Raw genomic sequence first — 25,815 nt, 5'->3', positions numbered from 1 at the left:
TAAAATTGCCAAAAAAAGTTGGTATATATATATATATATATATATATATATATATATATATATATATAAACTAGTAGTCAAATTGAATATTTAAATGCTCATATCTTTGGTTCTATGGGACGAAACTACATGAAAATTTGCAGACGTTTTGAAAATATGACAATTGGTAAAAAAAAACAAAAAAAACTATTTTTTCAAACCAATAAAATATGTTCGAATTTGCCTACATTTGTCTATATAGTGTCCTGGCAGACAGCTTCAGTCTTGCTGCTTAGGTTGTTTCCTCTGTAGCCTTGCCAGACCACTAATATAATCATTACTTTAATTTTTAAACATTTACAGACAATAGTGTTTCATCCATTCGGGAATCATCAGTGCAGGGTGACACGATTACTGCCAGTCGAAAGATTTGAAACCGACCATGAAGCCATCTCGGACTCCATTAGCAAGGAACAAATTGTCAGATGTTCAGTCAAACCCAAATAGCATTTAAGCTGACAAATCAGACTTTATTTAGATAATTTAAATTTTTTTTTTTTTTTTTTTTTTTTGTACCATATTATTGATTATATGATAATGTACTTCGATACAATATGAAAAATTTCTCCTAACAAACACCCCAGATTTCTTAGCACTTAAATGAGACTAACCTACACTTTTCTACCCCCTCTAACTGGTTGACCTCGAATTCAACAGCAACTTCTTGTGTGGTTTTTCTTGATCAGCTTCAATTAAGGCTTTCAAATATTTGTTATCAATCGCAGTCGGCCAGTTTTTTACAAGGAGGGGTCGGTTTTTGCGTTGCCATTTTTGCAAGTCATTGTTCCCTTTTCGATTGACTACACTTAATTCTGACGTTCATGACTTCCAGGTGTGAGATGGAGACATCGGCTAAGACGTCGGGTTCTTTTTCTTTTATCCTCCTTCGTGTTACGGGTTCGAGCCTGCCTGCCTACTACCACTTTTTTTTTAATTAAAAAATTTTTTTTTACACCTCTCTCCACTCTGTTGTTTTGATTTTTTTTTTTTTTTTTTTTTTTTTTTTTTTTTTTACTCGATACCCCTGGGCAACGTCGGGTACCCCTGCTAGTCCCTGGAAAAGATAATGTAGTTAGCCATACAGATGGGAGCTTATTTGAACTGCGGATACTATGAGATTTTAAATATTTGGTCAGGATTTATTTGTAGTGAAAAGTACCCTCAGTTTGTTCTGACAAACTCCTTTACAGAGAGACATTAGCCACTCGAGGATAATGTCTAGTAGGCATTCAAGTTCACACAAGTAAAATGTTAAAGCTAAAATAAGCGTTAACAAGATGGATGGATTGTCTGTTGATAATGATGAATAGCATGACAAGTTTAAAAATGATGAATGACTTCCAACCTTCTTCAGGTGTATCTTATTCAACTTTGGAATTTGGACTAAATTTTGAACGGAAGCCTTTATTTACTCCACAGACGTAGCATGCTCTTGTTCCATTAGCCATGACTGGATAGTGGTCCTAAGTAATTTGCAGTTGCATGCAAGGACCCGTGGCACAATGGTTAGAATACTTGAAAAATTCAATTGTGAAAGTGATATTCTTCTGAAGGTTGAAGGCTCAATTCTCAGTGCGGGCGACCGAAAAATACAATTGCAAATTAGTTAGGACACCTAATTCTGATAGAATGAAAACATGCTACTCCCATAAAGTTAATAAAGGGTTCCGTTCGAAATTCTGTCCAAATTCCATAATTTGACAGAAACATTCCCGAGTTCGACACTATACACCTGAAGAAGATCAGAGGTTAGATCGACTGAAACGTGAAAATGGCACTCAAGATGAGAACAGTAGTCCGATGAATCAAAATAATACAAATAACCAGTCCTCATCTCAAAAAAATTGAGAAATGTAAAATGAAAAAGAGTAGCGAAAGACTAGTAAAGTCATTTCTTTGAAAAAAAAAAAAGACTGTAGAGAACAAAAGACCTCTTCATTCACTAGATTTTAAAGTCGATTTTGAACTTTGTTATAACAAGAGTGTTCTAAGTGGCAACTCCTCAGATGTGGCAGCAGTAATTGCTTCAAAAAGTTTACTTGTTTATGGAAACGGTTTACGACAAGTATTTGTTGATATGCGTATTGTATTCTCCAGAGAAGCAAGCCCAAGATGTGTTCCGTAGGTGCGAATTTCTGGAAATTGTCATGGTGAAAGTAAATTTTTGACTTGTCGAAGGGAGGGGGGGGGGGTTCCGCATGCTCAACTTGTTTTCCACGTAAAGAACAGTTTTAAAAAAATGTTTTAAATAAATTTTATGCAACCCCCCCCAAAAAAAAAACAAATCTTTAATGAATTCCATGCAAAGCTGATTAATTGTTAAAGAATTATTGTCTTATTTTTATTTCCCACATGTTTCACTGTTTCCTTGTTTTATTGATACACACCAGTGCTCGATAGATCACCAAAGTTAAGCAACATTGACTCTGGTCAGTACCAGATGAGTAACCATTTGGGATTACCAGACACTGCATGTAGGAGGATATACGGCATAATCATATTGACACACCGGTTCCTGTTGGATCACCGAAATTAAGCAACATTGAACCTGATTAGTACTAAATGGGTGACCATTTGGGACTTCCAGGTGCTGTATGTGCTCTCCGCTTATCTTGGCATTGGTTCCAGTCGTCCTAGACTTCTCCTTGCCACTGGACTCAAACAGTGCTGGCTCAGGAGAAGTGTGGTTGTTGGGGGTTGTGCAACTCTTGCCTCACAATTACTTGTGCAGATACCCTTACAGTGGGTATCCATTGTCTCTTGAGACTGAACCGATTCAGGAGAGGTGTGGTTGGTAATTGTGCAACCTTTGCCTCACAATTACATGCGCAGCTGCTCCTACAGGGGGTATCCTTTGTCTTTTGAAACTGAATGGAGACATCGTTGTCGTATATAGGAGGACCTTAACACCACCCTGCAAGGATTAACATCCATCATCTCCCCTGCTAGGGGTATATATACGACTGAGGATTGTCTTGTGAATTTATTATTTCCTAGACACTTCCTCCTTCAGATGAAACCAGTTCAACCTGTCTATGGTAAATGTCACTCGCTTCTTGTTTTAATGAATTATGAAGTTCAAAGACATTTGAATTAATTTTTAAAAATGTGATGGAGATTATTAATTGAACGCTTATAAGAAGGTGATAATAAAATCAGATAAAATATGATTTATAGATTTTTTTTGTTGATAATTTATCTTGTGAAAGAGAAAATTGTCTGGCATTTTTGCCATTGACACTTTACTTGATTAATACGATTTTATGCATAGAATTTACTTATGCTTTTTGAATTTTTGAGATGAGGATTGATTATTTATATTATTTGGAGTTTTTGGACTACTGTTCTCAGCTTGAATGTTATTTTTGCAACGTTTCTGTCAATGTAACCTTCGGATGAAATATTGATAAAATTCAGTTATAAGTTACACTCTTCTGGAGGTTGTAGGTTCAATCCTCAGTGCAGGCGACACTCAAAATACTCCATTATCGGATTACTTAGGGCTTCTACCTCATCATGCCTGATAGAATGAGAGCATGCTACCCCCGTGGATTAAATAAGTTGTTCTATTTGAAATTCCGGAAAGATTTCCCGAGTTTGTCGGCAAGATACACTTGAAGAAGATCAGATATTACATTGACTGAAGATACTTTTTCCACTGATATTTGTTTTTACATTGTGAAAATAACACTCAAGATGAGAACAGTAATCTGAATAATCATTTTACTTGTCTTCCTTTTTTCTGTTTTTTTACTCTCTTTGTTTTTGCTGGGGACAGAGACTGTAACCGAATTATTTTTTTATGATTCTAACCATCCATTTAATTGTATAACTGTTTGAATCCCTCTCACAATCTCTTGGGTCTTAGTGGCCCTTGAGGATGAGAATAAAATTCTGGTTCAACACCTTTTTCATCAAAACAGAATTTCATTGTGCAGACAGGACATCTGCTATGATCTAATTAGCTCACATTTCATGGACTTCAAGGTATTCATGAAGCACTGGGCTTCAGCTAATATTTCCCATATTTTTATCCGACGTGAATCATGATGCACGTTACTCTCTTCAAATATTCTTGTGCTTTTTAGTTGCCCTCTGTCTCCAGCTCAAAAACCTGTCAGAAACAAATATCCATTGTATTTCACCACTTGTAAATTCTTCTGAATCGCTCTGAAATGAAATAATATTAAGAAAAACTTATTAGATTTGTCTCACGCATTTGGTGTATAGATGTGAATATGCTTGGTGTCTGTGTTTGGTTGGTATTTGGTTTGTTTTGTTTTACGACATATCAACCCTTTTTGGGTTATTTAATGCCAAATCCAGTTATTTTGGAAATAGTATTCATGTTGAATTCAGTTATTTTGTGGAAGGTTTTTATTCTTCAAGCTCTTTGTATCTCCAATCAGTAGTTTTAAGTGTTTGGTTTGGTTTGGTTTGGTTGTTTTATAGTGGAGTTAAACATTTTTGTTTCCTGCTCTGCGGAACATGAATGAGTTTTGCAATGGGGCAGAGGAAAAGGGTTACAGTATTAATGTTTGGTACATTTTCAGTTGGGAAACCAGTCAGGAAGTCGGGGAGATAGAAAGCGAAAGGGAAAATTGGAAGAAGGCAAAGGGGGGAATAGATGGGTTTTTGTTTTTGCAGAACATAATTAAGTTTTTGCAAAAGGAAGTAGAAAAACAAAAAGCATCAATGTTAGGTGCTTTTCGTCTCAGGAAGCCAATACCTTCATACAGCCTGATCTGGTAGCACCAGTGGTGATTGCTTGGACATATATATAAATTTACATACCATAAATTTGAGGGTTTTTTTTCTCTGACATTGATACTAAAAACCTACATTTTCTATTCATATTTATTTGCTTCCCTACAAGAACAAAAGTTGACACAGGGTCGTTTTTAACCTGGGGAAAAACTAGCTCCCCAAAAAGGGTCACTTTGGAAGTGGGCAAAAATAAACATTGCCTTATTATATAAGGGCTTCACCTCTGTTGACCAAGGGCAAATTAAGTTTAGTGCAACATTAGAACAGATACTACACTGTGATCTTATTTATATAATTTATTCCATTAAAAGAAAATTACAATTCAAAATTTTAATATAAAAATCCAAAAATCCAAAAGTAAAAATCAAAAAACAAAATAAAATTTAGGCACAAGGCCCTATAAGAAATTGGGCAGTGGGAGGGTACAGGGTTTTTATGACTCAAGTGGCTTTACTTTGAACTATGAAGTATTACTCTTGACTGGCAACATTCACTAGAATACCACATTCACTCCATGGAATCTAATTTAATAAAACCCCAGCGTTTGAAAAGAAACGTATATACAATTTTAGAATATCTGTGTGTGTGCATTTTTTTTTTCTGTGATCTTAGCCTGAAGGCCAGATACTTTTTCTAGTAATATTTATTTGCTTCCCCACGAAAGCAAAATGTGACAAAAGGTCGTTTTTAATGTGAGAGTAAACCAGCTCCCCAAAAGGGGCACTCTGGAAGTAGGCAAAAGTAAAAATTGCCTTAGTATAGATGGGTTTCCTCCTATATTGACCAAAGACAAATTAAGTTCAGTGCAGCATCAGGACAGATACTACACTGTGATCTCAGCCTGAAGGCCAGATACTTTTTTTTATTCAAGCATTATTAAAACAAACTTTTTAATATACTCAGTCATAGATATGTGATTGACGGCATGTAGATTAACTAATTTACATATTCCTTTGGAAAACGAGCGTTAATTAATTACTTATTCATTTGGTATGGTTTCTTATTAGATTATTGGCTCTATTTCATCATTACACAGAATTCTATTTATGCATAGTTTCCTGATTCTGCATAATATCATAGAATTTAAGATGAAAACCTTCTAGTACATGGAAATATATATATATATATATATATATATATATATATATATATATATATATATATATACGAGCAAACAGTTAATAAAACATGTTAAAAAACACTTTGAAAAAGAGTTAAAAACATATTTAATCTGAAAAGGAAACACTTGATAAGTGGATAGTCATTAATCCGCGGAGTTTCGAAGAAATATTTTCCTTCTCATCAGAGGGTAGGAATTAGCAAAATGCGGGATCGGATATTGCATACGAAAGTATGTGATGAAACAACAAGTAAGTCAAAGATCTTACTTGAAAACAAAAAAAAAAGTGAAGCAGAGGGAATATCGTGAAGAAAAAGGTGATTACACGTGAATGGATAGTCTGGTGAAAGATAAATAATCCAATGACGGTAAAATCCAAAAATATAAATCCAAGAAAGTTAATTGAATTTCCATTTGCACAAGTAAAATCCAAGGAAATCTCGTAATTGGAAGATGATCCAAAATAATCCAAAGGCTGAAATCCATGGAATAATTCACAAATATGTACAAGGGAAAAGGGAAAAAAATTCCAATAATATTAAAAAAAAAATAAGATATGCTTTTCTCACTGCTGCCGAGACAAATATAAATAAGAAAGAGCTATCTCCTATTTGGTTTTATCAAGCTTTTACATCTGGCTGAGATAACTTTATAAATATTAATTCTTTAATACTTATAATATACTTTAATATTACCATGTTGGATCATTTTAGTAAATTTAATTGTAATTCTTATTTTATATATATATATATATATATATATATATATATATATATATATATATATACAGTGATGATCATATTTATTGGCACGGTAAAATAAAAGTTAAATTTTGTCTAATAAATTCTAAAAAAGGGATTAAATTAAAGAAAATAACAAAGTATATTATGTATTTTTAACTGGCCTTTCCGATGCAGCAATCGGATTTTAGAAAAAATAAATAACAAAGGAACAACAAACATAATTGCAAAAAACCCTTGTTCGAAATTATTGGCACGGCTTTTTTTTTCTTTTAGTATCAGTATAATATCAATCAATTTCCGGTTTACGTGCTTTCTGAACTTTTTTATAGCCATATTATGCTTGTTTAACGCTTATTTAGTTAATAATTTTTTTCAGATAATTTTTAGATAGCGATTTATTTAAACTATTATAAGTGACTAAATTATAATTTTCAATCGCCATGGTTAAAACTAAGGAACACAGCGAAGACGTCAGGAAGCTTGTTGTAGCATGCCATACCAATGGGGAGGGCTATGATAAGATTTCAAAGAAGCTAAACCTTCCCAAATCCACTGTTAGAGCCATAATAAACAAGTTCAAATTGCAAGGCCACGTTATGAGTTTAGAGGGTAGAGGGAGAAAAAGGATTCTTTCCCCAAGAGATGAACGGAAAATTGTTCGACAAGTAAAACAAAACCCAAGGATCTCTGTTGGGGAGATTGTTGATGAACAGAGCACCTCTGGAGTGAATGTATCTCGACATACAGTTGGTAGAGTTTTGAAGAGAGCTGGTTTAAAAGCATGTCGTCCGAGAAAGACTCCCTTATTGAAGCCTATGCACCTGAAAGCAAGGCTAGCCTTTGCAAAACGTCATATTGATAAAGATGTTGCATTCTGGAAACGTGTTCTATGGACTGACGAAACGAAAATAGAGTTATTTGGCCATAATAAAGTGTCTTATATTTACAGAAAATCTGGCGAAGCTTTCCTGCCTAAGAACACCATACCCACAGTGAAGCACGGTGGAGGCAGTTTGATGTTTTGGAGATCCTTTGCTGCCTCTGGACCAGGGCGACTTGTTAAGGTCACAGGTAGCATAAAAAAGGAAGATTATGTTAAAATATTGGATGAAAACCTGAAAGACTCTGCTAAAGAGCTCTCACTTGGTCGTCGTTGGTGGTTCATGCAAGATAATGACCCAAAGCATTCGGCTAAACTGACTAAGAAATGGCTTGAGGACAATCATATTAATGTTTTGGAGTGGCCATCACAAAGCCCAGACCTTAATCCAATTGAAAATTTATGGAGAACATTAAGATTGAGGGTAATGCAAAGGAAGCCTAAGAATCTTATTCAATTGGAGGATTATTGTCAGGAAGAGTGGGCTAAAATTACTACTGAAGAGTGCAACAACTTGGTTGTAAACTATGAAAAGCGACTGAGGAAGGTAATCAAAGCCAAAGGCTATACAATTGATTATTAAATAAATCGTGCCAATTATTTTGAACAAGGGTTTTTTGCAATTATGTTTGTTGTTCCTTTGTTATTTATTTTTTCTAAAATCCGATTGCTGCATCGGAAAGGCCAGTTAAAAATACATAATATACTTTGTTATTTTCTTTAATTTAATCCCTTTTTTAGAATTTATTAGACAAAATTTAACTTTTATTTTACCGTGCCAATAAATATGATCATCACTGTATATATATTAGTGATGAATAACGTTATTCACACGCTACCTACGCACAGTTCAAACATTTCAAAATACAACCGCCAGATACAACGTGCGGCTCTATACAAACAGAATTTTTGCTCCAAATTTACAACATGGCAAGGAAGAAGAAAAAGAAAAAAAAAAAAACACACTGAAGATGGAGTCTACCTCCGAAATATATTTGTGATAAATTTCAAACAAGTAAAATATTTGTTTATTTTCCTAATATTACGTTGTGATTTAGTTTTAAGCACACTTGATGCATATTTTATTTTATATATATATATATATATATATATATATATATATATATATATATATATATATATATATATATATACTAGACTACCCGTGACCAGTTGGGTCAGTATGTTATATTAGCTATGGAATTAATGTATGAGCGTGACACTTGTGACGTAAAAAAAATAGTTTTTGTGACATAACAGAAACATTTCTATGAAAGTATATTAAAAATGAAAAAAAGAATATAGATTTCTATGAGTCGTTCTGTTTATAATTGTTTATTTAAAAAAAAAAAACACTTACAGCCATTGAATCATAAGTGGTTTGCATACTTATAGGTAAATCTACACTATTCAAATTTTGATATATCATTTCATTTAAACGCAAAAAAAACAAAACAATTTGGACACTGAAAACGTACACAGTAAAACAATACATTGTAAAATGCTTTTGTGGTTGTCAAAGGTTAAAGTAGATTTATTTGTAAGAAAATTGTGTTAAAATAACTTTAACGCAATGTAAAAAATGTAGAAAGTATTAACAATTATTTAGATAATTTAAACGCGAAAAAAAAAAACAATTGGGACGCTGAAAACATACACAGTAAAACAATAAGTAGTCAACGGATCAAAGTTGATTTATTTGTAAGAAAATTGCGACAGTATACTTGTAATACAGAATATTTGCAAAACATCCTCACTCTTCCATGTTAAATAATAATTTATGAATAATAACGTTAATATTTCAGTGAGCAGGTCAAATTCTGTAAAAGTAGCGATTTGTGTTTATTTGTTTACACTGTTATGGGTTTATGTTTATGTGCACATGCGCAACCTGAAATCTGGTTACAACACTCGGTACAAGGTCATTTGAGTTTTTTAATTATGTGTATATATATATATATATGTGTGTGTGTGTGTAACATAAAAAATTCCCCTGTAAAAATTATTCTTTTTTATCTTTAAGAAAAAGAACTATTTTTACGATCAGATCTTTTTGATTTTCGATATTTATCAGATGAATTTCTGTACAAAACATACCTAAGAACACTGCCAGACATATAAATTATCTTTGTGCGAAATTTGAAAAAAAAAAAGGCTGAGTCGTTTTGGAACTTATGAGGAACTCGCACACACACACACACATACATATACAATAACATTTATATAATAGTAGTGATATATATATATATATATATATATATATATATATATATATATATATATATATATATATATATGGGTTTGTGGCGTGGGTAGGTGAAACTATGTTCTGACTTCTGATTAAATATACAAGAATCGAGAATAAGAACTAAAATTACCAAAAGTCGAATGTTGACTGACTGGAAGAAAAATGATGCAGGTGTTCATGAGGCCAATTTGGCAAAACTCGCGATTGAAGTTTAGATTGCCAGTCATGTTTAGCTGACAACATCTCCCTCCCTCTCACAAACCAGGGACGCGCATGCGCGCACACACACACACATACACACACGCGCGCGCACGCACACATCTTTTTTCTACATCTATAAAGCTAAATATGTATACTTGTTTATCTGTTAAACTTTAAAAGTAATTAACCAATCACTATGAATTTTGAATACGGTTGCTAGGCGAGTAATGTGAGCTTTACTTAGTTTAAGCATAGGAGAGCTTGAAAGTTCTACATGAAAATGAAGATATCTAAGATTTTGATAAATGTTAACCATAGGTATTATACTTCTTCTTCAGGTATCAAGGTTTGTTGTTACAGACATCAATAATCATGGTTCTCCAGTTAAGAATGTCAGTGAATTTTGTTGTTTGTTGTCTTCCTCTGCTCTTTCTCCTGTCATTTTTACCCCCCCCCCTAACATCAAGCTTTTTTCAAAGCCGACCACCCAGATTAAATGGCCAAAGAATTTTAACTGTCTGGCGTGGACGGTATCTATATATATTAATACGATAGTGTGTGTGTTATTTTCTGTGTCATGCTTACATCCGAGTCGTTTAATTGTTATGTACTTCCTTTGCTTGTCATAAATAAGTTTACCAAGAATTCTTCATAATTTTTGGTTTCGGGTTCGATTATAACTGATGGCACTTCAGTAATTTATTTATTTATTTTTTTTTTATGAATAATTTTATCGAAAAATCTTCATAAGTTTTGGTTTCGGTTTCGATTTCGATTATGACTGAAGGAACTAAAATTATATATAAATTTATATATATATATATATATATATTTATATATATATATATATATATATATATATGCACATATTTCTTTCAAATTATATATATATATATATATATATATATATTAGTTTTTTTTTGGAAAAAGAATTCCAGCAGAGTGCTCAATTAAAAGGAAAATCCAAATTTTAAGAGCGTACTTATATTTTGTATACAGAAAGTTGTTAGTTGAGACAGATCATTGGTACCGTCTAGAGACGAATATTGGCTGAAGAGAGCTTGATAAGGATACCTTAAACGGGCCTTATTATCGGGCTTGAAACCGACGGTACCAATGATCTGTCTCAACTAACAACTTTCTGTACACAAAATATATATATATATATATATATATATTTCTTTCAAATTATGTATATATATATATATATTTCTTTCAAATTATGTATATATATATATTTCTTTCAAATTATGTATATATATATATATATATATATATTTCTTTCAAATTATGTATATATATACACACACACATATTTCTTTCAAATTATGTATATATATATATATACACACACATATTTCTTTCAAATTATGTATATATATATATACACTCACATATTTCTTTCAAATTATGTATATATATATATACACACACATATTTCTTTCAAATTATGTATATATATATATATATATATACATATATATACACATATTTCTTTCAAATTATGTATATATACATATATATATACACACATATTTCTTTCAAATTATATATATATATATACACATATTTCTTTCAAATTATGTGTATATATATATATATATATATTAGGCACCGCCAAAACTGGGGGGGCAGGTCAGTACTTTTTGACGGACCGTCTTTTTAAAAATCTACCAAAAATCAGGTAATTATCCGATCAATACGAAATTTTCAGCGATTATTAGGAGAAGAATGAACTTTATAACAGTGTACTTATTTTTCATAAACGATATTTATATATATATTTTTTTTTGCTTACAAAACCCCCCCTTGTTTTGAAGTGGGAACAAATATGCTTAAAATAATCATCTGAAACTGAACAAAACATATTGTGTTGTTGTAAGGGACAGAATTATAGATTAAAAAAAAAAAAAAAAAAATTGTTTGCATACCTTATTTTGACGTCTGAATATCAGAACTTCGATTGTGTTTAATTATCCCGCTTTTGAGTTTTGAAGTGTGAAATTCGGTGAATATGTTAAGTAAAATAATTAATTTAAGTTAAGCAAAACAAAAAAAAATTTTTTTTTATATTTATACGAAAAAAGCCATTTTAAAATTTTTGATAAATAAATTAACAATTTTTTTTTAGCGAGCCGAATAATGCATGACCATTATTAAACAGAGCATGCTTTGAATAATCGATACAAAAAAAAAAAATTCGATAAATATTGTGCCCTTTGTGTTAAAAATAGCATCATTTTTTTCGATCTCGTTTGAAAACGTTTGCCGCCTTTCGACTACGGTGGACCAAACGCGCTGAAATAATTTTTTTTTATTCTGCTTTAAATTGCCCCTCCCCCCATTTTTGGGAGCCTGGCCCCCACACACATACACATTAAAAACCAAACTCATACAAATGGTCGCCCATCTGGTACTGGCCAGCCTCAGCTTAATAATACATTGAAATTTTCGTCACTGAAAAATAAGTTTTTTTGGCCTGTTTAGTCTTCCATAGTTTTCGTCTCATCGAAAGAAAACGTAAACAGAGTCGATCTGAACTCTTCGGCGACGCGAAATATCTGGTTACATATATGAATAAGTGGAATTATTTGAAATTCAGGTACTTATATTATAATATTTTTGCATATTCTCTTAGAAAATCATCCTAAATCTTAGTTAGACAATAAATGAATAAATAAATTATTTCAAAAACCCTTTTTTTTAAATATTTAAGTACGTTTTTTGTGCAAGACAAAAAATAACAATTGTTAACTTTTTGGGAAAATTTAACATTTAAAATTGAATTAAAAATAGTAGAAAAAGTTTTACATTATTCTGTTTTCTATATGATAAAATTCAGGGTTTTATCTTTCTGGAAAAAAAAAAGTTACTCAGAAATAATGGATTTTAATAAATGTAATTTAGTTTTAAAAAACAACAACAACTGGATTTTGCGGCCATTTTTGGCGGTGCCTATATATATATACACATTTTTTCAAATTATATATATATATATATATATATATACACACATACACATATTTTTTTCAAATTATATATATATATATATATACACACATACACATATTTTTTCAAATTATATATATATATATATATATATACACATACACATATTTTTTTCAAATTATATATATATATACATACACATATTTCTTTCAAATTATGTATATATATATATATATATATATATAAACACACACATATTTCTTTCAAATTATGTAGATATATATATATATATATACACACATATTTCTTTCAAATTATGTATATATATATATATATATATATATATATATATATATATATACACATATTTCTTTCAAATTATATATATATATATATATATATACACATATTTCTTTCAAATTATCTATATATATATATATATATATACACATATTTCTTTCAAATTATCTATATATATATATATATGTGTATATATATATATATATATATATATATACACACACACATATTTCTTTCGTAATTTTTTATTTCAGTTTCGATTCAAACTAATGCACCCAAGTCATATGGATATATTTTTATTTTTGAAATCACAATTTTATAGTATATAAAAATCGATAGAGCATTAACTCTATAATAATATATACAAAATCCGGAAAAATTAAAATATCATATTTAAGCGTAGTTTACAACCGGGATTTGTAGGGCATTCGTGGTAGCTTAGATAAATACGTTTGCAGTAACAAAATAGCTACAATAATATCAGAGTGTCTCCATTTACACTGAACATCTACAGAATGTCAATATCAATATATTACATAGGAGTCCTCTGTGGAATTTCCATAGGTCGCACTAGTTGAGTTGTAATCTGTTGTACTCTGCCTTATGCATAACGTCTTCATTTATCTTCCTTTCTGTCCTATGACATTCGTAGAATTCTCCTTAAAAACCATATCTCCGTTACTTCTAAACGACTTTTAGCTGTCTTTGTTACTGTCCAACAGTCGCAGCCGTAAAGGAGAACTGACCATATGTATGCCTTCAAGATTCTGGTTCAAGATTCATTGAAAAATCATAGCAAACAGTTGATGGATAGACTGTTGAGCTGCCTAATGGCATCCTACTTTACAGTAAATATAAATATTCCTGAAAAATCATTTTTGTGTATTTTTTAAAAAATGTTTGTTAAGGAGCAGGAGCATATGTCACCAACCTTCTCCCGATTTGAAAATTAAGATATTTCAGATTTGCATGAATTTTGATCCGTAGTTATTGGATGCCAATTTCAGTTTCGTAAGCTACAAATTTGAGGAATTTTTTTAAAAATAAAAATCATTTATTAAATTATTCTTCAAAAATCAGTGGTATTCACATTAGGCAGGTTGAAGGGAGAAATGTCATGGAGATATTAAATTCACAAGCAGTCCCCAATCGAATTTATATCCCATTCAGAGGAGATGAAAACGTTAGGTTTTGATAGTTCTTGCAGGAAGCTGTCTGGTATTCCCAAATATGTAACGTTGTAGTTATGTTTTAACATGGAACCACATGTTGCATGCGAAGACTATTGCAAAGGAACAAAAAAAAAAAAAATAGGGAAAGAAATTCAACTCGGCATTTTTTTTATTTAGTTTTAACAAAAGGCATTTATTAAGGGTACTTTCCAAATCACACCTGCATCTTGGTTTTACAAGTATAGGGTGTCCAAAAAAGTCATTTTGTACCATTAATAATTATTTTTTTTCTTTATTTAAGATATTTTACAAATATTTTGTAAATTAGTTATGAATAAGTAGCGCATTGAACAACATACACAAGTTGTGAAATAGTTTTACCAAAATCAGGGGTCAATGTTATCACTCGCTATGGCAATGTCAAATGGTCACCACATTCCCCAGACTTGACTTGCCCCGACTTTTTCTTGTGGGTATATCTTAAAGAAAGAGTCTATGTTAACAAACCCCGAACCTTGCAAGAATTGAAGGAAAATATCAGGAACGAAATAATGGAGTTAAATCGCAATCCAGAGATTCTGCAATTTGTCATGAATAATGTTTTGGAAAGAGCACACATATGCAAAACTGAAAATGGGCAACATTTAAAAGACATTTTTCATAAATAAAGATTGTTTGAATTTTGCATTTTGGTTTAAAAAAAATTTCTAATATCTTAGTCAGATTGTGTTAAAATTACAGAAAGTTATCAAAAATAAAGAATCTATTTAAGTTCAAAACCTTTTAGTGCTGTTTTGGGCAACCTGTATCTTTTTTTGTGGGTTTTTCTAATCTCTTTCGCTGGCACATGTTTCACCTTGCTGTTGCCGCCAACATGGTTTTGATTTTTCCTCTGTTTTTTTTTTTCCTTTCTCTTCCTCTGCTGCCATGCCACCTTGTGCACTGGATTGCTCATTTGCATATGTGAGATATTGTTACTGTAGCTCCGGCTCTGTTACGAAAGGTCACCCATCTGCTACTGATCAGGCTGAGTGGTTTTTTAACTTTGGAGATCTAACAAGAATCGTTGTGTCGACGTGATTATGTCTTACCAACAGATAAGATTTACTATTGATATTTATTCCAATCCTCATAAGGGACCATGAAAGGGATGCGGAATTGTTACGTTCTGTGAATTAATTTTATTACTTTATTCTTACTGATTATTAGGCCTATGACAACAGCATATTCTTTTCATTGTTTTGACTCTCGAGTATATATCCGTTATATGTTCTTATATACAGTGTCGTGGTTCTCAGTTAATTAACTGTATCTAGCTGTGTCAGATATATACTAAAGAGTCAAAAAGGTGATGAGAATATTCTGTTGCCCCAGCTCTACTGATTATTTATCGTTTAATAGAATTTAGCAAAATTTAAAAGCTAAAGCAAAGAGGCTAAACATTTAACTTGCTCACTACTCGCAGCCCCGCTAGACCATAAGTGCACCGCTGCTGCTATTAATGATATATTCTGACACTTCTAGTTTTTTTTTTTTTTTTTTTTTTTACAGGGTGGTCACCACTTATCAAGGCCTGGAAGCCACTCGAGGATAAGGGTTATTGCGTGTACAGTACGCTAATGTTGAGACTTGATAAAGTGTCTACTTAAGGGGGCGGTTCATCAGGAATTTGTTTAAGTTGGACCTGAAGACGTCCAAATTGTAGTCAGGTGGGAAGCAGGCAGACGGAACAGAGTTCCACAGGCGTGCACTGTCTAAGAAAGAAGCTTTGTTCATGGAATCTACGTTTTGGTTCAGGCACAGATAAAGAGTGGGGAAAATTTTTGACAGTGGTTTTCAAATGACAACATTCCGTGATGTTGCTCTCCCACTTTTTGTGTTGGTTAGTCTTCCTTAGACCGTTCACTGAAGACTGCTTTCATCAATCCGATCGATGTTGCCTTTGTTCAGTCTCAAGACACAACGGATACCTACTGTAAGGGTAGCTGCGCGAGTAATTGTGAGGCAAGAGTTGCACAGTTCACAACAGCCACACTTTTGAACTGGCACTGTTTGAGTTGAGTGGCAAGGAGAAGTGCTAGATGGCTGGAAAGAATGGGGAGATAAGTAATGAGCACATACAGCACCTGGAATTCCAAAATGGTCACCCATTTTTGTACTGACCAGGCTCAACGTTGCTGCAATCAATCCACTCAGTTTCAAACATATTAATCAATAATTTAAGAATAACAAATTATCAAATGGATAAAGGTTGCAATATGTTAAAACAAAATTGATATATTATTTACCATCTTGCCATGCGGCTCAGATGTGGTTTTAAGAAGCAACACACTTGGATAAGCCATGACCTTCATAAAGTTAGGCCTGTTCCAAAAATACTTACATAAAAAAATATATTTTTATAATAAAAACTAATAAAATTTGAGAAAAGAAAACATTCAGTTTATTATGGTGCAGTTGAATATTTGTAAGAAAAAAATTCAAAAATGAAGACTATTTTTTTTTTTTATGTAAACTGTTTTAAAACTACATTTTTTATTTGAGATATAATTTTTTTTATTTAAGAATAACAAATTATAAAATGGATAAAGGTTACGATATGTAAAAGCAAAATCGTCATCTTATTTACCGCCTAGGAAGCTAGTCACAAAACCATGATCTTCATAAAGTAGGTTAGTTAAAGAAGTCTCCTTTATCTGCTGATTACAAAGATTTGAGCGATTCTGTTTATAACCATGTGTGATGAGAACGAACCAATCAGATGCCAGAACCGTTTTAGAAAACATGGAGATTCTCTTTGAATTCTTCACTGATATCTTTCTGTTTGAACATGAAAAGACCAGTACTTTTTTGCTGATTGTGACTGGATTAGTTATTTTTATTGAAAAAAACTTCTCTGACTGGATTTATGCTGACCCCCACGCCCATTTTTTTTTTTACTTGGAACTACACATTTCTATTTCAATAATGTCTCTGCACACAAGAATAACGTAATTATTGCAGCACGGTCCATAAAATGCACACGTACCACTTTTTTTTTAATGACAAACATGTTATTTTTTTAATGACAAACATGTTATTTTTTTAATGACAAATATATCTGTTATTTTTTTAATGACAAACATATCTGTTATTTTTTTAATGACAAACATATCTGTTATTTTTTTAATGACAAACATATCTGTTATTTTTTTAATGACAAACATATCTGTTATTTTTTTAATGACAAACATATCTGTTATTTTTTTAATGACAAACATATCTGTTATTTTTTTAATGACAAACATATCTGTTATTTTTTTAATGACAAACATATCTGTTATTTTTTTAATGACAAACATATCTGTTATTTTTTTAATGACAAACATATGTTATTTTTTTAATGACAAACATATGTTATTTTTTTAATGACAAACATATGTTATTTTTTTAATGACAAACATATCTGTTATTTTTTTAATGACAAACATATCTGTTATTTTTTTAATGACAAACATATCTGTTATTTTTTGACGCAACCACTTACTCTCACTTATTAATTTTAGATGCTGGTCCTGGATATGACTTTAAACTATATCCAATGGTGAGGCCCTATCTTGCAGACTTTAGGGAGTGTGGAGCCACCCTTTAATTGCCATTGCTCCCAGGTCCACTCTGACCCAGATTGGTAATATCTGTTAGGGTCCCAACTATGGGTTAAACAGAAACCGACTTGAAAAAAAAAAAAGACAAATATACTCTAATAAATTTTTCTTCGAAATCACTGGATTTGGCATTAAATAACCTGAAAAGGGTTGATATGCCATAAAACAGAAACAACCAACCAAAAATAATTTTAAATGCAATGAGTTGTATTGTATGATTAATGGCAGATAGTTTTACGAGTTGATCTAGAAGATGCCCCGTGGTGATGGTCCAGTTAGATGCAGTTCTTAGCTAAGGAAATGAACATTTCACAGAAACATTCCCTAGTTCCATAAGATACAGCTGAATAAGGTCGGTGGTTACACATCGGCCGAAACGTGAAAAAGAACACTCAAGATGAGAACAGTAGAACTTGGAGAAATTCCTAGCTAAAAAATGAAAAGTTCTGTTTGTTCTGTAAAAGGAGCCAGCTCAACAGATCTGCATGAATACCGCTAAGTCAGATGTCTCATCATGATTTGAAAATAAAACTATACAAAAACACGTTTAAACTAAAATTCAAGATGGATGACAAATCCGTCTTTATATGAAAATAATAAATAAAAACATATTTGGTGGGCGCTTCTACACTATCAGAACGAAATTTCAGAAATCGTAATACTGAATTTCACGTGAAAACAATGGTATCTACATATTCCTCATATTTTAAAGATGATTATATCCAAAAATTACGAAAATCTATGAGTTAACAAATTATTTATTAAAAAAAAAAAAAAAAATTGAAGAAAACGATCGTATTTGCTTATGTAAGATGCAGGAGAGTTTAAAAGAGAGGTAATTTTCTGTTTCGATTTATTTTATAAACATTTTCAATTGCTAACACGATTAAAGTTGTTTTCTTTTTTATTAATAATTCAGTAATGTTCATCTTATATTTGATTGCATGATTTATAAGCTAACATTGTAAATTATTAGAATTGACAAAAAAAAATATCAGTAGAAACCATTATCTTTTATCTGAAAACTCCATTTATCGACTACACAATTTCGTTCTGATAATCTAGAAGCACCCATATTTGTTTTCCCTGAAGTTTGAAATATTTTTTTCACAATAACTAGTCTATATAACATACGTTTTGTTCTTCCAAAATTTTTATCATATATAAAATTTATATCTTATGTTCATGTATAGAAATTTCTTTTTAACAATTATCGACTAGAAATTTTGTCAAAACTTGTTTCTTCTTGTGTAAAAAATAAATAAAATTTTAAAAATCAAAATGAACAATAAAATACTGTATATATTTATTTCCAAATGATTTTACACTTTTCTAGCACTTGCAAAATTATTTGTTTATTTATAGTTGTCATTTATTATTAATTTATTTATTTAATGGCTATCATCAAGTTTGTTCTTCCGTTTTGAGTTCCACTATTTGCAAAGTGGACATTTTTTTGAGTAATGTCAATGTAATGTTTTCCAGTTTTCTTATGATTAAAAATTTAACAATGTTATTTTATTATTCTTTTTTGTAATTTGATTGTTTTTCAGAACGGTTTTATTTGTGATTATTTTTTTCTTAAAAAGAAAAAAAACATTTGAAGACAAAATTGCATTTTTTGCTATCACCTAATCAACCATTTTGTTTATTTTATTTATTTATTTATTTATTTTTTTTTAGATTTTTTTTTTTTTTTTTTTTTTTGTAAAATTAAATATTTTGGATATTTATTCATTTTAATATTTGGATAAAAGAAACAACCAATTCAGTGTACAGAATAATTTTATGTGAACAATTTTTGTTAAAAAATACTTGTATAAAAGAAAATGTATAATAACAAAAATAAAATTTAAGAAAAACTTGGCTGTTTATAAAACAAATTTCAAAGTAAAGACTAGTTTTTTTATGTAAAATATTAAAATAAATGTCATTATAACATTCTACAGTGTGGAATGATTAAGTTGTTGCCCTAAAAAAACAATACAGCTTTATTTTAAAACATTCATTGAAAAAATCGATTCGGGTAACTTGATTACGTAGTAGAGCTGACATCTATTCAATGTAGCCGCCTTCAGCCTCAATCATCGCCTCGATATTGGTTCGGAACTGGAGCATGCTTTTTCCACAAGCCCTGGTGGGAGTTCGGTGAATACTTGGTGGGTTGCGGCAATCAGGCTAGAGGTCATGTTGATGTTCTTGATGTATGTAGTCCAGTGAGTTCAGGTGGGGGGAGGAGGGGTTCCTGGGAGAGAAGGGTAGTCGTAACACTCTTTCTGAAGCCAAGCCTGGGTCTCTTTGGATTTGTGGATTGCCACCAAGTTCTACTGCCACATCCAGGGTCTGCCAGTAGCCACCGGATTGCATCAGGAGATCACACTCCTCGGCACATCCAGGTACACTTTGGTGTTGACTTTCAAGCTGACTTTGAAGATGTGAGGTGGCATGATGTGGCCCTCACTTGAAACCACACCAAAGACCATAACTGTGGCTGGAACCTTTGTTGATCTGTGCTCTCAAGCATTGAACCGTTCAGATTTGTATTTTGAGGGTGTTGGCAATGGCCCTGTTGCCATAACTTGGATCAGTAGAGAGCATGCGTTGTATAGCGGCACATCTCCGATCTTGCTTGTCGTGTCACTTTCAGACATGATAGAAGGCTGCTATCGCTCTTGAATTTGAGAGAAATGCTTATTTATTCATGTTATTTGGGTTCTACGTTTCTCATCCTGAATGCTGTTTTCACAGTGTTTTGTCGATATAATTTCCGATTTCCTTCAGGTATATCTTGTTGAACTCAGGAATTGTTCTGTTGAACTCTGGATTTTTTCTAATAAAAGAAAGATTCCCGAAAGAATTCTTCAAAAGAAAGAGTTGTGAAAATAGCTCGTCTGAACTCCAATCTCTGGTCCCCTCTCGCCAATCTTTCACGAAAAACACCCGTCTAGCTGAATCCACTGTGAAAAATTTCCCCCACTCTATATCTGTGCCTAAATCAAAACGCGGATTCCATGAACAAAGCTTCTTTCTTAGAACTGCACGCCTGTGGAACTCTGTTCCGTCTGCCTGCTTCCCTCCGGACTACAACTTGGATGTCTTCAAGTCCAATGTTAACAAATTCCTAATGAACCGCCCCCTTAAGTAAACACTTCAGCAAATCTCCTCACTAACATAATGTACTTGCAATAACCCTTATCCCTGAGTGGCTTCCGGGCCTTGATAAGTGGTGATCACTGTGTAAAAAAAAAAACAAAAAAAACACTCAAGATGAAAGCAGTAGTCCAAAGAAATCAAATAATACGCATAATTAATCCCCATCTGAAAACTTCAGAAACGTAATGCCTATTTAGTTGTCACAATGTCCGTGTAACCTCCAACTTTCTTTAAGTTCATCCAGTCAAACTCGGGAACCTGCACAGAATTTTGAATGGAACATTTTATTTAATCGATGCGTGGAGGGTAGCTTGCTCTGTCAACCATTATTTCATGTTAGAATTGAACGTCCTTATTTATTTTTTTCTTCTTTCTATTTTTTCCAGATTGTCTTAAAAAGTCAGATGTGCCCCCAGAAAGTCCTCAGGAAACATAAGAAGAAACCGAAACCACAAGAGACAGCTTTCGATGAAGAAGACTTCAAGAAATTTGAAAAAGAATATTTCTCGTGATTATCGCTATATAATTGTAAAATATTTTTGATAATAAAAAAATAAAAATGACTTGTTGGATAATGCCCTTTTCAAAACATGAAGACAGATGAGAACTCAGATGTAAAGAAAGTTATATTTGGGTGGCGAGGCTATTTAATCAATCCAGAAGTTCAAACAATAAAGTTTGTAGATGTTGTTAGCAACACATCAATATAAAAATGCAAAAAAATTTTTTTGGATATGTCGTAATTTATCCCAAAATAAAAATCAAATTCTACTTTTTTTTTTTTTTTTTTTTTTTTTTTTTGCAATTACATATATACAGTCTGAAAAAATATAAGCCCAGTCCAATTAAATATTTCAGATATTAGAGTAGGGGGATCATTTTCCTGGCAATTAGCTTTGAACAATGTTGGGGAAACCCTTCATATCAGACAATTGCTTTTTGGGAGGGGAGCTGATTTTTCTCAACATCGTGGGGAAGCAAAATACGGCAGAAAGGTGAAAGCTTAACTGGCTTTCAGCCAACGTTCATTTCTGTGCCTGCGTGATTCTTAACTTATTCATTTCAAGTCAACTTTTGGATTGACATGACTAAATTTGAACGCTTTTCACTTCCTGTCGCATAAGATGTCAGCTTTTCTTTCATTCTTTTTTTTTTTTTCAGCCTTTGTATCACGGGTTTGAGCCTGCCTGCCTACTAGCACTTTTTTTTTTTCCCCCAAACACCAGGGCAACACCGGGCACCCTCGCTAGTCAAAATATAAAAGATAGACCATAGATAGACTCGCTACGTCTCTTCTGTGAAAATAAAAGGTAACAGGAAAGAGGAGAGGACACCCTCCATCATATTGCAAAGTCGGTTTTGTACCTTGTCAGGGTCAGTTGAGGATAAGGGGTAAAGAGATAGTCAGTTGGACGATGAGGAGATTGTAAACTATGAGTGGAATAGGTAGAATTTGATAATTTCGGAGGACAGCTTGACAGTGATACTGTGGAGCACGGAGAGTATTAGAAATAATCCACAAAACAAAAAAAGGGAAGAAGTCGTTGGAATATATTATTTAATTATTGGAATTTTGAGATGAGTAATTTGTATATTTTTTATTTTATTTGTGCACTCCTCATCCTTTTTTAGTTGTTGTTCCACGACGTTTCGGCCAATTATTCTTCTGGCCTTCGTCAGGTTGTTAACTGTGATAGGATAGAAATCCTGAATCTTCAACTGTATCTTCAGTAATTACTGCCTTCCATAGTTGTTGTCGTCTCACCAAGTTTTTGGTCAACTAATCCTCTGGCCTGCTTGTGGTAGGATTGAAACTGCTATCTTCAGACAATGCCCGTGGCGCAGTGGATAGAGACGTTGAATCTCTACAGTTCCAGATGAGTATTGTCTGAAGATAGCGGTTTCAATCCCACCCAAAGCCGGCCAGAGGATTAATTGGCTAAACTGTGGTTAGACGATAACAACTATGGAAGGCAGTAATTACTGAAGATTCAGCATTTCTATCCTGTTGTAGTTAACAAGCTGACGAAGGCGGAGGAATAGTTGGCCGAAACGCTGTGGAACAACAACAACTAGTGCGCAAATAAATTAAAAAAACAAAACAAAAAAAAAACGTCGGAAGTTTAAAAAAAGAAAAATAATACCTCACCATGGTTGACAATGATTCACCAGTGTGCATAAAAGAATGAAAGACCGCGCACTTACGTAAAAAAAAAAAAAAAAAAAAAAAAAAATTATTGTTTTATGAATTTGTCTTCTTGATTGCTCACTGTGGAAAACGTACATGTGCAAAAGTACGCATTTACATAAAATATGTTTATTTTAAAATGCTATGTAACACGGTGCACATGAGTGCGTGGGAAAGTGGCAGCGGCGACGGCAAAGGATGGCTGGTTGTGGGGAGATTAGCAGCAGCAGTGGTAGCCTCATAAAAAGGCATATGCAAATTAGGAAGTGTGCGCGAGAAGAAAAAGGATAGGGGAGGGGCTGAGTAAGACAAAAGATCTGGACATGGGATTTCCAATCCTGAAGTCAGTATAGTGAGAAATTTTGCATTTGTAGCTGTTTTTTCAGTGTGTGAGAGTTGACATTAAAACAGATTAGGCAGGGCTTTCGCAAATGAGATGAACTGATCAACTTACTGATAAAGATACCCTGTGACAGCTCTCAGCAACGTTTAGGGGTTCTTTATCATACACACAAATTTATACACGATGTATGGAATTGTTTTCTCTTGTGAGTTTGCATTGTTCTATTTTATGTTTTTGGTCCTTCCAACAAAAGGAGGGTGGACCTGTAAATTCACCCGTGTCCGTTCGTCTGTTTGTCCATTCGTTCATGCGTCTGTTCGCACTTTTCTCAATAACTACACCTTGGAATTTTTTGAAATTTTGCATAAACATTAAACATGATATGAGTAAAAAAGTAACAGAACAGATTTTCTGGGAAAACTCCCAGGGGGTACCTTTTTGGTTAAAATGGCTAAAATTGACACTTTTGTGCTTATAAAAAAAATTGATGCCTTGGATTTTTTAAAAATTTCCTGAAAAGTTGTAACTGATTTCTATATAATTTTGTTTGTCTATACTTCACGATAACTCTTGGGTGTGCTCCAGGGGCTCTTTTAGGGCTGATAAAAACACTCCATTTTGGGGACTATTTTACCGTATTTGTCCAAAATTTTCTGTGTATGTCTATTTAGCAGTTTTACATGGTGCTGAACTCAAATTTAAATATGTTAAGGCCTGGGGGGCTTTTTGGGCTAAATGGAGAGTGGGCAAATGATGGACTTAGTCATTTCTTTTTTTGCATGGTGCAGAACTCAAGTTTGCATATGTTAAGGTCTAAAACTGCACCGTCTGTTCATTTTCACCAAGATTTGACGTTAAGTGTGGGGGGGGGGGCAATGCTGAACTTAGTCATTTTTTTTGTATGCCTCATTCACTGTGCATTCACGGAGGACCATGCATGCTTCACTTGTTTTACTTGTAAATCAGTACTCACGCCTTTGGCAATCGCAATATGACACAGTTAGAATAGAATATAAAAAAGAAACCATGGCACACATAAGCGTTGGGGTCGGCGATTGACAAGAGGGGCTTGTATGGTCTTAGATATTTGTTAAGATTAGACTTGAAGACGATCATGTTGGTTTTAGGTATATTGTAGCTAGAGGAGTTCTTGCTGTGAATGTTTTATAGATTCCAGAGATTGGAATTCAGTCAAGCATCAGCATTATCTACAAGGTGAGTTTCTGTCATGTTTATTTTAAAGCTTTACATGCTGCTTTGTGGTTGATATGAGGAAGAACGTTTTTGTGACTAGTGTTACAAAGTTTTTCATACCAAATGACCTTCAAAACACTTCTGTGTAATCCCGAGGACACAAAAATCTTTGCTTAATAATACAAACTGCTGAATCACCTGCAGGCTAAAAGTATTCGGCCGTATAAACATTGTTGCACCGAGGAAGATCGGCTAGTGCAAAATGCTTGCGGCTAGAAGACGAGAGAATTAATACGAATGTTGTTTTGCTCAAATAATTTGTCCTGTTAAACACATAGGAGGGACCAATTAGAAGATATCTTGAAATATATTTATAAAGTTATGAAAATATATATGGCAATTAAGCTACACAGAATAATCCATGTTTTTTTCTTGTGAGAGTTCGTCTGACTTATGACGAATTCTCACAAGAATGAAACGTGGAATATTTTGTGTAGCTTAATTGCCATATGTATTTTCATAACTTACTACCTAGCTCTACCTATGTATTGAACACTGTTGAAGTAAATACTGAAAATTCACGCATAAAATTATATCTTTGTATATTAATTTATGTGATTAAATGAATATATACGTATATAATAGTTGTATTGACTGGTTTCCTAGATATAAATCCAATGAAACTCGTGATTATTAAAGAGTGCTCAGTTCAGGACAGAGCTGGTATATGTTTGTATAATAAACAGATAAATGTATATATTAGTGATGAGACGATTCCAGTATATTTCCGATTTTGATACAATTACTGATTCTGATTTGTTATAAATCTCTAAATATTTAACTATAGGAGTTATTTTTTTTCTAGATTACTAAA

At 32.5% G+C, this 25,815-nt stretch overlaps 1 protein-coding gene across 1 annotated transcript in view; it reads left to right on the top strand.

The window, feature by feature from the left end:
* The window catches only part of LOC145243468 (uncharacterized), a 132,680-nt gene extending 110,901 nt beyond the window's left edge, over nucleotides 1-21,779 (top strand). The window contains exon 4 of the mRNA XM_080106403.1: nucleotides 21,603-21,779. Coding sequence (XP_079962529.1) covers nucleotides 21,603-21,728 — 126 coding nt within the window. The 3' untranslated portion in view covers nucleotides 21,729-21,779. The remainder of the gene's footprint in view (nucleotides 1-21,602) is intronic.
* The last annotated feature ends 4,036 nt before the right edge of the window (nucleotides 21,780-25,815 follow it).

The sequence above is a fragment of the Euprymna scolopes genome, chromosome 22, assembly GCF_053919585.1.
Source record: "Euprymna scolopes isolate OS-2025 chromosome 22, ASM5391958v1, whole genome shotgun sequence".
NCBI classification, from domain to species: Eukaryota; Metazoa; Mollusca; class Cephalopoda; order Sepiida; family Sepiolidae; genus Euprymna; species Euprymna scolopes.
The sequence above is the reverse complement of the archived record's forward strand: the minus strand, read 5'-3'. Positions and strand labels throughout refer to the sequence as shown.